The sequence below is a fragment of the Aegilops tauschii genome, chromosome 6, assembly GCF_002575655.3.
Source record: "Aegilops tauschii subsp. strangulata cultivar AL8/78 chromosome 6, Aet v6.0, whole genome shotgun sequence".
Classification (NCBI taxonomy): Eukaryota; Viridiplantae; Streptophyta; class Magnoliopsida; order Poales; family Poaceae; genus Aegilops; species Aegilops tauschii.
The window spans coordinates 28651051-28663902 of NC_053040.3; the positions used below are offsets into that span (position 1 = coordinate 28651051).

Below are 12852 nucleotides of genomic sequence, written 5' to 3' on the forward strand. Positions count from 1 at the left end.
GGGCACGTCGAGGATGGAGCCGAGCCGCCATCGGAAGCGCCCGCAGCGTACCGCGAGCTGACGCGGCGCGCCTCGCTGGTTGGCGAGGATGAGCGGGGCAGGCCGGTGATGGAGATCGGGCGCGCCGGCAGCACGGGTGACATGCTGCTGTCAGGCACCGGTGGAAGCGCGGGCAGCGCAGGAGGCCGGACGACGAGCGGGATCTGCAGGGTAGAGGGTATGACGGGTGGCGTAGGCGACGGGGAAGAGGATGCGAACGGGAAAACGTGTTCGTGGAAGAGAACATGGCGAGACGTGAGGACGCGGCGAGAGGTGAGGTCAAAGCAGCGAAAACCACGATGATCGGGAGGGTACCCGAGGAAGACGCAGGCGATAGAACGTGGCTCGAGCTTATGGCGGGTGGTGGCGGTGACGTTCGGATAGCAGAGGCATCCAAAGACGCGGAGCTGCGAGTAATCTGGGGCGACGCCGAGCAGGAGTTCATGCGGAGTGCAGGGCGCTGAGGCGCGGTAGGGCCGACGATTGAGCAGGTAGGTCGAGGTGTTGAGAGCCTCTGCCCAGAAGCGAGCGGGCATGTGCGCATGACAGAGAAGCACACGAACGCCGTCGTTGATCGTGCGGAGACTGGTGTATGGGCAGGTGAGACGGAAGTGTGTGCCGTGGCGAGCAAGCAGAGAGCGCACGGCTGCGCTGTCGAATTCACGACCATTGCCCATTTGCAGTGCAAGTATGGGTAACTGAAACTGAGTCTGAACATAGGCAAAGAAATCAACAAGTATGGGAAGAACTTCAGACATGTGTTTCAGAGGGAAAGTCCAGACATAGTGACTGAAATCATCTAGTATAACTAAGTAAAACTGATAGCCGGATATGCTTACAACGGGAGCGGTCCATACATCAAGGTGTAAAAGCTGGAAAGGAAAGAAACTAGCAGTGGTGGATGTCTGAAACGGGAGCCAGGTGTGTTTGCCAACACGACAGGCATGACAGACAGGCGGATCACGGCAGAACTCCAGGGACTGATCAACAGCAACAGTGCGGAGTGCGGCAGCCCCTGGGTGGCCGAGACGTTGATGCCACAGGTCGGTCGTGGCGGCGCCGGCGAAGATGCCCGGGGAATGGACGGATGGCCGCACCACGGGATAGAGATCGCCGTCGGAGTCACATCGGAGAATCACCACCCTGGTTCGTAGGTCCTTGACAGAGAAACCACGAGCGTCAAATTCAACAGAAACGGGGTAGGAACGACAAAGCTGCCGAACTGAAAGTAGGTTTTTGACGAGAGATGGAGAGACGAGAACGTTGCGGAGAGGAATGGGGGAAGTGCTGGTGATCAGCGCGCCCGTGCCAACGTGGGTGATGGGCAGGCGCTCACCACTGCCCACGATGATAGATGCAGCAGTACAGGACGGGCGAGTGGAGATGAGATTACCAGGGGAGGAAGTCATGTGCGCCGCGGCGCCGGAGTCGAGGTACCACTCCGGTGCGCTGCCAGAGCAGGAAGGGCTGGCCGAGGCGCTGTGGAGGGTGGCCTGGAGCGAGGCCATGTCCCATGGCTGGTGGGTTGCAGTCGACGAGCTGGCGCCGGGGTGCCCGTAGCCTGACAGGACGCCGGAGACGGGTGGAGTGACGCCGTAGCCGGGGAGGGTAGCGCTGTAGCCGTATGGTGCAGCCGGCGACGGGGCGGCGAACATGGCCTGCTGGTGCGGCGTACCAGGGCGGGGGCCAAGCACTCCAGCTCCAGCCGCGCGCCAAGGCATCGGCCAAGCCTGGACCATGCCGGTCCATGCGTTGGTGCCGGGTGCAGGCGTGGGGTACGCCGGGGGAGGGCGGGGAGCCTGGGAGGACGGCGTGGGCGGGCCACCAATGCCGTTGCCACGTCTGCGGCGGCGTCCGCGCCCACGCCCTTGGTTGGTGTTGCTGGGCGGGGGTGTGGGTGGTGTAGGAGAGCCGCCACGCCCGGCGACGAGAGCGTGCGCAGACTGCTGGCGAGTGGTCGACTGCTCTGCTCGGTGTTCCTCAAGCAGGACGAAGGAGCGCACCTGCAGGAACGACGGGAGCGGGACCTGCGAGGTGATGTGAGGGATGGCGGAGTGGAACTGCTGGTTCAGACCGCGGAGCAGGTTGAAGACCTGCCGCGAGTCGGTTACCGGCTGCCCGAGGTCGCGGAGTCGATCCGTGAACGACTTCATCTTGGTGCAGTACGCCATGATCGACATGTCGCCCTGAACGACAGAGTGGTACTCGGCGTCGAGGTAGACAGCGCGAGCGAGGTGGTTGTCGCGGAAGATTCCGTCGAGGTGGTTGTCCAGATGGCCAGAGCAGTGTCGTCCGGCTGCATGACGGCGTCGAGCAGGTCCGGCGATATGGTGGTGTAGAACCAGTGGACGACGACGTGATCAGCCATGCCCCACTCGGGATCATCGTGGCGGTGGATGGCCATGGCGTCGACGTGAGTGCGGAGGCCGAACATGCCGATGACGGTGTCGAAGTGGCGGCGCCACTGCGTGTAGTTGCCGGCGAGAAGGTCGAGGGTGACCGGGACATGACGACGGATGTCCACGGTCTGCAGGATCGCGGAGGCGACAGGTGCTGTAGGAGGAGGAGGAGGGATGACGGGCACCGCGGGCGCGACAGGTGCTGGAGCCGGCGGTGCGTTGGCCAGGGGGACAGCGTTGAGGACGCCGTCGGCGCCGTGCTGCGAGGAGCGAGGGGACACGACGGGGTTGTCATCCATGGCGGTGGAAGCGGGACTGGCGACCTGCGCGAAGGGATTGAGCAGGTCGGGGGAGTCTGGTACCATAGAGGAGAGAAGGATTAGGAGGAATAATTCACCACACTTTGATTAAGCTCTCGGTTGGGTCTAATGTATAGATTACAGGGCCAGGGAGATCACGGGGTGATCCACTACCTGGGATCGTGCGCCACGATCACTATATGCGTGTGCCACGATTATATACAGACATGCTACAACTAGTGTCTACGCAACTACGGTATAACAGTACAATACTGTCTAACAGGGCGGCCACCGGCGGGGAGGGCGGGATCCGCGCGGGGTGGCGGGATTTGGGCAGGCGGTGGGCTCGGGGGAGGGCGGTGGCAGGGAAGCAGCAAGGAGGGGCTGGAGGAGATGAAATGAAAGAGGTCGCGTGACACAGCGACAGCGTCGTCCAATCCCCTCGCTGCCGATTTAAAAAAAAAGGTAATGATAACTCCCGAACATTCGGGAGTTAAGCATGGCAACCCGAACGGGTTTAGATGGCAAGTTTAGTTTGCGTGAGATTAGGGAAACATGGCAATTTCCATGATGGAATCACATCCATTTATTTTATTATTATTTGAATTTGATCCAAAAGATAAATAATGAGTAGAGGCCATGTCAACTTTTCTGAGAACTTTGCTAATCAAAATATAAATTGTATTTAAAAACATCTATTTTTTAGCACGCATGAAAAACATAACACGTATCTTTTCACACATAATGAACGGTTGTCATAAGAACTCATGCCATGCCACAACCTCCCTCCGACCCTGCCAACATTGTTGCAGCTGCACTCGCAAGCCTTAGCGTAGATGATAATTTATACAATTTGCGTAAAACAAAATAAGATCTACAAATGAATAGAAGCTAGAACGTACATTGGCATGCACACACATTGCAAGCCATACTAAGCTGATAAGTGTTAATAACTTGTACAACATATACAACACTTAAGACAAGTAAAAGCAATTTGATGAGTCATGGTCTATCAAAGCCACATTACTAGTCTAATCCATCTTAACAGGTCACACATGATTAAAATCTTGTTTGTGTGCAAGTCAAGCTTATCTAGTTTACATGTAACAACTTGTAGAACATTACAAAATTTATGTTTGCTAATAACTTCTAGAACACTACAACACTTGACATGTAAAAGGAATTTGATGAGTCATGGCCTACTAAAGCAAGTTATATTACTAGTCTTATCTACCATAACAGGCCACACAAGATTACAAACCAAGTTCTGTGCCAGCCATGCTTATCTAGTTTATGCGTAACAATTTGCAGAAAATTACAAACTTAGTTTCAGAAAAATAGGCAATCTAGATTAGTGTTTGAGCTGTAAAGTGAATAAAATGAGTCATGCGTGTTATCACACCTTTTTGGTTGTGGAATGATAGTGCAACAACAAGGAACTTTAATGACCAGTTCAAGAATACACTTGTAAGTAGTGCCACCGAACACAACATACCAAATTATGATTTTGAGAAGCATCCAAGCACATCCACACAAGTAAATGCCAATTGTGAAAGAGATCATGCCATGGCAGCTATAAATAGGCCCGTAGCATGACGATCATCCTTCCTCATCCATCATTCTCATAAGTAGAGCGCATCATTTAAGCCAAGCAAGCAGTGCTCAATACAAATCCACCATGAAGACCTTTCTCATCCTTGCCCTCCTTGCTATTGTAGCAACCACCGCCACAATTGCAGTTAGAGTTCCAGTGCCACAATTGCAGCCACAAAATCCATCTCAGCAACAACCACAAGAGCAAGTTCCATTGGTACAACAACAGCAATTTCCAGGGCAGCAACAACCATTTCTACCACAACAGCCATATCCGCAGCCGCAACCATTTCCATCACAACAACCATATCTGCAGCTGCAACCATTTCCGCAGCCGCAACTACCATATCCGCAGCCGCAACCATTTCGACCACAACAACCATATCCACAACCACAACCACAGTATTCGCAACCACAACAACCAATTTCACAGCAGCAGCAGCAGCAACAACAACAACAACAACAACAACAGATCCTTCAACAAATTTTGCAACAACAACTGATTCCATGCAGGGATGTTGTATTGCAACAACACAGCATAGCGCATGGAAGCTCACAAGTTTTGCAACAAAGTACTTACCAGCTGGTGCAACAATTGTGTTGTCAACAGCTGTGGCAGATCCCCGAGCAGTCGCGGTGCCAAGCCATCCACAATGTTGTTCATGCTATTATTCTGCATCAACAACAACAACAACAACCGTTGAGCCAGGTCTGCTTCCAACAGCCTCAACAACAATATCCATCAGGCCAGGGCTCCTTCCAGCCATCTCAGCAAAACCCACAGGCCCAGGGCTCTGTCCAGCCTCAACAACTGCCCCAGTTTGAGGAAATAAGGAACCTAGCGCTAGAGACGCTACCTGCAATGTGCAATGTCTATATCCCTCCATATTGCACCATTGCTCCAGTTGGCATCTTCGGTACTAACTGAGAATAGAAGAACTCTAGTAGTAGATATATGATACACCGTTTTCTTAGTCCATGGTTTGGTCGTTGTAGCGGTGAAAAAATAAAGTGACATGCACTATCATGTAAGAACCCGAACTATACTAGTTCAAACATGGGAATAAAAGACAAACACATGTCTTATCTACATATGATTGTTTGTTTGAGTTCCACTCATGTGCCCACTCACAAGTTCACCCCTAATTATATATATTATGCATTAAGTAGATATTTATGTTGCATTAATCTAAAGATAACAAAATGAGTCTGAAATTTGAATTAAATTGAAGTATTTCCTTGGACTTTCAAATGGAGTATTATTAAAGTAGTAAGGACTATCCACATCCTTGGCTTGCCCTTGATCAATTATTTCCAGAGAAGCATTCAATTCATCAATCAATTACATTGATTTTTGTGGCTGGTACTTCTCCTCAACATGAGTATATTCATCGCGGCTACTCCAAATAGGCATGAATGAGGTACCGGTGCTCTGGAGCACTGGTACCTAACTGCTTCTCATGTGAAGGGGTGCGGGCGCGGGAGAGGTGTTTTTGGTGGGCCAGGGGAGTAAGAAGCGGCCGTGGCAGCGGTCCAGACGCCCACAAAGCCCCGTAGTTTGTTTTTGGTTTACAGGAAAATGCACATCCAGACCGGCCTGCGGGCCGATATAGGACCGTATTGGATGGCAAAACATGTCCGGATGGTCGCGAGCGGTTTAAGGGTTAGCTTTTGTAACGCCCGGTTAGTTATGCTATGGTAATTCCCTGCTAATGATGTCACGTCAGCACGATTACTGTTGTTAACCTCACAATGATTCAATCCCATTCAAATTCAAATTTAAAATAAAGGCAAACATCAAAAGTTTCAAACATTAAAACTAAAATCTTCGAGAGGTGAAAAATAATGCATAAGTAATTATGGTGGAGAAACCACACTTTTATAAAATGTTTAAATACTCTAAAAATAATAAAACAGTGGCTTAAACTATTATTTAAATGCTTTTAAAATAGTAAAAATGTTCTAACTAAATTAATTGGGTACCAAACTTTTGGTGGCAGTGGTATATTTAGTAGAACTAATTTAGATGCTAATAAAACATAAAAGGAAAGACAAAACAAATAAAAGTAAAAGGGGGCAACCCTTCGCTGGCCCTCGGCCAAGCTGGCCACTTGGCTAGCTAGGTTGGCCCAACCACCTCCCTTAACCCCCCACTCCCCATCGAACCCTAGACCGATCGCCCCACTTCCCCCCACCCCCTCGTCAGCCTCCCCACCTCTCGATCCCATCTGGATCGGGGAGGGGATCGCCTTCATCGACCCCATCGCGGTCGCTGGATCGCCCGCTCGCCCATCGCCCGCCGGCGTCGCCGGACCTCCTCCCCGTCGCACGTCTCCGGCTCTCCTCCCCTCTCGCTCCTCTTCCCCGACCCGATCTGGATCGGGAAGGGCCAATGAGCCCAACGCCCCCCTCCATCGACGCTGTGCTCCAGCACCGCCGCCCGAAGACCTCGCCATCGCCGGACCTCGCGTCGCCTCCTCGTATCCCTCCCCGAATCGCCTCCTCAAGCCACGCCGACCCCCTCTCGGCAACGCCGTGAGCCGCACCCGTTTCCCTCCTTCTCTTTCCACCGTGTTCACCGCGCCGCCTGCCGTGCCCCTCGCCGCGCGCACGCCCACCACCGCGCCAGCCCCCGCTCCCGCCCTCTCCTGCACGCTTGTGCGCGCATGACCCTAGCCGCGCCCACGCCGTGATCCCCTTGTCCCGCCCGCCTTCGTCCCGCGCTCGCCGCGGCCCCCATGCTCCCATGCGCCCTCTTTTGGGGGCGTCGGCTGCCCCTGTCCCGCAGCTCGCTGGCATGCGTCCCCGCCTGCGCCTCGCCACCGCTCTACTGCTACGCTACTATTGCGCTGTGGCCGCCGCCGCTTCCCGCTGCTCTGCCAGCGCCAAAGCTCCTGGTTGGCCCTGCCGCTGCTCGCGTTTAACCGCCGGCCTAAGCGGCCTAACCTCCCCCCCTCGCTAATGAACCCCCACCGACCGGCTGACACCGGGACCCACATCCCCTAATTAACCATTTAATAAATTAAAACTCTTAAATTAACATTAGTGTATGACATGTGGGTCCCCTATTAATTAAACTGATTTAATTAAAATCTATTAACTTTGAGTCTATGACATATGGGCCCCACTAAACATTTGACCAATCAACGGTCCAGTCAAATGCTGACCGGACAGTTGACCAGAGGGCCCCGCCAGTCAGCCAATGTGCTGTTCTGCTGGGTACCTTTCTAAGTACACCTAGCATTTTGCATTTACAATATTTGTTTTAAAATAAATTAGAATAATTTTAAAAAAATATTAAAACTTTTAAAATTAAAATAAAATAATCCGTAACTCGGATGAAATTACTTTATACATGGAAGTTGCTCAAAAAACGAGACGAATCCGAATACACAGTCCGTTCGTCTGCCACGCGTCCCTAGCATAGCGAACATGCAACCATCCCCCTCCGGTTCGACTGTCCGAAAAATTATTATTGCACATGCCCGCTAAGAGGTTGGCTGTATATGACATGACAACTTCTTATAGCCGAGCCTTGGCTGTATTATTAACCATGCTCTTAGTGAGGTAGCTAGTATATCATAGACGACTAGCTAGTATCAGACTAGCCAAAGTGGGAGTAACTTCAGCAGTAACATCGACTCCAACTCAGCAAACTTGCTTATGTGGGAGTAAACCGTGCCCAATGCAAAATACAATCCCAGTCGTAATTTTTTCAGGAAACGTGTGGGATCCCAAACGAAAAGCACACGTCACTCTTGCGGCAACCGTCGGTGACACCCAATAAATCACAAACGGTCTGCAGCAGCTGTATGTGTGCAAAGGGGCTCCTGAACCGTTTGTGATAGAACATTATCGCAGACGGTAATTGTTGGCAAACGTGTGCGATGGAGTCTAGCATGGCAGACGGGTTACGCAGAAAACTCGTGTGTGATGGGGCACAAATCGCACACAGTTCATATGTTGGTCCATGTGCCTTACATACTATTTCCCAAATGGTTTGTTACGACAGACCGTATCGTTTCAGTGCGTCATTAGAAACGCTTAATCACTGATACCACACGTGCGAAAGAAATTAGTGCGTGATGCATCGCACACGATTACATTTTGGAAGGCCTCTGGATCATTGCTCCATATCCCCGACGGTTTCTGGGCCGTGTGGGAAGGACACCCTATCGCACACACTCACTTGGCGATGGTTCCAAATGCTGTCGCAGAAAAGGGTTAAAAACAGTTTGTTTAGGACCGACGCGTACCAGTGTCTATCTATCTATCTATCTATCTATCTATCTATCCATCTATCTATCTATCTATCTATCCATCTATCCATCTATCTATCTCAATCCACCTATCTATCTATCCATCTATCTATCTCTCCATCTATCCATCTATCTATCCATCTATCCATCCATCTACTATCCATCTATCTATCCATCCATCCATCTATCTATCCATCCATCCATCTATCTATCTATCTATCTATCTATCTATCTATCTATCTATCCATCTATTCATCTATCTATCTATGTATCCATTTATCCATTGATCCATCTATCGATCCATCCATCCATCCATCTATCCATCCATCTATCTATCCATGTATCAATGTATCCATCTATCCATCTATCGATCTATCCATCCATCTATGTATCTATCTATCCATCTATCCATCTATCGATCTATCCATCTATCTATCTATCCATCCATCTATCGATCTATCGGTCTATCCATCTATCGATCTATCCATCTCTCCATCTACCCAACTATCCATCTATCCATCTATTCATCTACCGATCTATCTATCCATCTATCTATCTAGCTATCTAGCTATCTAGCTATCTATCTATCTAGCTATCTAGCTATCTAGCTATCTATCTATCTAGCTATCTAGCTATCTAGCTATCTATCTATCTAGTTATCTAGCTATCTATCTATCTACCTACCTACCTACCTACCTACCTATCTATCTATCTATCTATCTATCTATCTATCTATCTAAAGGAAATATGCCCTAGATGCAATAATAAAGTTGTCATTTATATTTCGTTATATCATGATAAACTAGCGGAGTCACCCGCGCATTTGCGCGGCTAGATTGACTACATATATTGTTATATTTGGGATTATTTTTCTATGCCAATTTTATGGCCTCTTACTCAGATATTATCTAATTGAATTTACCACCACCATATGTTATATCCATAGATTATAATGAAAAGGCAACTTCCGACGAAACATGGACAGATTATTGAGTGCTCAGAAGACGGACGCAATATCATATATAGACTTCTATACCAATCTTCATGGTTCCCATCTTTGATCCTCTCCTCGTCCCTTGGTATCTATCTTTGCACCCAATATGTCTTTGAAGTTCCAAGAATTGAATCTTAGCATGAATGGCTTCAATGTGTACCAAATGTTCTCTTGTTCCTCCCAAATTAATTACTGGTTGCATTCTTAGTTGCTTTGACATTCTTGGTTAATGCAATGTCTTGCCTACCAATATATGCATCCACACACGATCATATTTATATGACCACTTACCTCTGTATTCTGGTATTTGTGCTTCAGAATTTTTCTCTCATTCAGTTTATTCATAGATTAAAAACGTCGATCGTTTCTTTATTGGTTTGCATTATCTTGTTTGCCGAATGTAAGCATCCACACATGCTCGTCATGATATGATTGGTCATCATTGTATATTTGTATTTGTGTGTTGATAGCTTAAGGATTTTCTCGGATTCACTTCATAGTTTAAGGATTTTCTCGCGTTCAATTTATTCTACCTTATTCATTTTCATGTTTCTTTATTGCATTTATATCAATTCTTACAATATATTTTCCAAGATATGAACTCAACTACTAATTACGTAGTTTTTCATCAAAATTTACATGTAAAAATGGTACAAATGCATAAACATGATAAAAATATATATCATATTCCATTGAGAGATCGCCCATTTAAAAAAACACGTTGACTTACAAAAAGGACAATTCAAGCTGCATGTACATCCGACTCATGTTTACCTGACAATGTCGACGTGGATTTCAGCAGTAAATGAGCTGTGTGTGACCTTTGCGCTTTCCGGTATTCTTCTAACCTGTGTGCTATATGATCAGTTTGTTGTGCTTAGTACTGGACACTGGAGTATACTATCATATTTGGTACAAATAAATCTGAACTACTATAGTTATGATCCACTGTATAGTTAATGGTGGTGGTAATTAATATATGTGGTTAAATACTGGCGCTCCTTAGGTGGGGAGTTGGATTTGTATTTCCCTAAAATAAATTTCAGATTTCGTAATAGTGGTGAAGCCAGCCGGAAGAACCTCTGCGTCATTATTAATTTTGGTGATATTTTTCTTCATAGTGTAGAATAATTTTAGTGCTTATTCCGCAAAAAATATGGCCTCAACTGACCCCATAGCTTGTATGTTGCGCCACCACTGTTTCCTATATCTTATTACATCCGTTGTTTTTAGATCTTGATGCATAACTTTGAAATTTTTTAATAGATATGTGTCTGTATAAAAAATTATAAATGCTATGATAATTTGATTAATTATGATGAATAAAATGTTATTGCTCTGACTTGATCCCTCTAGAATTTTCCAAAATTTCACATTACAGTTGTAGTAGTGCATGCTACCTCTTGAGCACTGCGTTAGTTTTCCCTTGAAGAGGAAAGGGTGATGCAGTAAAGCAGCGTCAGTATTTCCCTCAGTTTTTGAGAACCAAGGTATCAATCCAGTAGGAGGCCACGCACGAGTCCCTCGCACCTACACGAACAAATAAAATCCTCGCAACCAATGCAATAAAGGGGTTGTCAATCCCTTCACGGTCACTTACGAAAGTGAGATCTGATAGATTTGATAAGATAATATTTTTGGTATTTTTATGATAAAGATGCAACGTAAAGAAAGCAAAATAAAAACAGCGCTAGAAATAGCTTGTTGACGGGAGATTAAATATGATGGAAAATAGACCGGGGGCCATAGGTTTCACTAGTGGCTTCTCTCGAGAGCATAAGTATTTCGGTGGGTAGACAAATTACTGTTGAGCAAGTGACAGAATTGAGCATAGTTATGAGAATATCAAGGTATGATCATGTATATAGGCATCACGTCCGAGGCAAGTAGCCCGACTCTTGCCTGCATCTACTACTATTACTCCACACATCGACCGCTATCCAGCATGCATCTAGAGTATTAAGTTCAAAAGAACAGAGTAACGCTTTAAGTAAGATGACATGATGTAGAGGGATAAACTCATGCAATATGATATAAACCCCATCTTGTTATCCTCGATGGCAACAATACAATACGTGCCTTGCTGCCCCTACTGTCACTGGGAAAGGACACCGCAAGATTGAACCCAAGCTAAGCACTTCTCCCATCGCAAGAAAGATCAATCTAGTAGGCCAAACCAAACTGATAATTCGAAGAGACTTGCAAAGATAACCAATCATACATAAAAGAATTCAGACAAGATTCAAATATTGTTCATAGATAAACTTGATCATAAACCCACAATTCATCGGTCCCAACAAACACACCGCAAAAGAAGATTACATCGAATAGATCTCCACAAGAGAGGGGGAGAACATTGTATTGAGATCCAAAAAGAGAGAAGAAGCCATCTAGCTAATAACTATGGACCCGAAGGTCTGAGGTAAACTACTCACACATCATCGGAGAGGCTATGGTGTTGATGTAGAAGCCCTCCGTGATCGATGCCCCCTCCGGCGGAGCTCCGGAAAAGGCCCCAAGATGGGATCTCACGGGTACAGAAGGTTGCGGTGATGGAATTAGGTTTTTGGCTCCGTATCTGGTAGTTTGGGGGTACGTAGGTATGTATAGGAGGAAGAAGTACGTCGGTGGAGCAACGTGGGCCCCACGAGGGCGCGCCCCCCTACCTCGTGCCTTCCTGGTAGATTTCTTGACATAGGGTCCAAGTCCTCTAGATAACGTTCGTTCCCAAAATCACGTTTCGGAAGGTTTCATTCCGTTTGGACTCGGTTTGATATTCTTTTTCTGTGAAACTCTGAACTAGGCAAAAAACAGCAATTCTGGGGTGGGCCTCCGGTTAATAGGTTAGTCAAAAATAATATAAAAGTGTATAATAAAGCCCATTAATGTCTAAAACAGAATATAATATAGCATGGAACAATAAAAAATTATATATACGTTGGAGACGTATCAAGCATCCCCAAGCTTAATTCCTGCTCGTCCTCGAGTAGGTAAATGATAAAAACAGAATTTTTAATGTGGAATGCTACTTGGCATAATTTGAATGTAATTCTCTTAATTGTGGTATGAATATTCAGACCCGAAAGATTCAAGACAAAAGTTTAATATTGACATAAAAATAATAATACTTCAAGCATACTAACTAAGCAATTATGTCTTCTCAAAATAACATGGCCAAAGAAAGTTATCCCTACAAAATCATATAGTCTAGCTATGCTCTATCTTCACCACACAAAGTATTTAAATTATGCACAACCCCGATGACAAGC

At 47.1% G+C, this 12852-nt stretch overlaps 2 protein-coding genes across 2 annotated transcripts; one reads left to right on the top strand and one right to left on the bottom strand.

Moving 5' to 3' along the window:
* Positions 1-1049: 1049 nt before the first annotated feature.
* On the bottom strand, positions 1050-2753 carry LOC141025293 (uncharacterized). Its single transcript, XM_073500598.1, has 2 exons — positions 1433-2753; positions 1050-1196 (listed from the first exon to the last, which is right to left on the bottom strand). The coding sequence occupies exons 1-2, from the start codon at positions 2217-2219 to the stop codon at positions 1162-1164; spliced, it is 822 nt and encodes a 273-aa protein (XP_073356699.1). The 5' UTR covers positions 2220-2753; the 3' UTR covers positions 1050-1161.
* A 1583-nt stretch (positions 2754-4336) lies between these two features.
* On the top strand, positions 4337-5420 carry LOC109783879 (alpha/beta-gliadin A-II). The gene has a single exon (XM_073500888.1). The coding sequence runs from the start codon at positions 4416-4418 to the stop codon at positions 5256-5258; it is 843 nt and encodes a 280-aa protein (XP_073356989.1). The 5' UTR covers positions 4337-4415; the 3' UTR covers positions 5259-5420.
* Positions 5421-12852: the final 7432 nt, after the last annotated feature.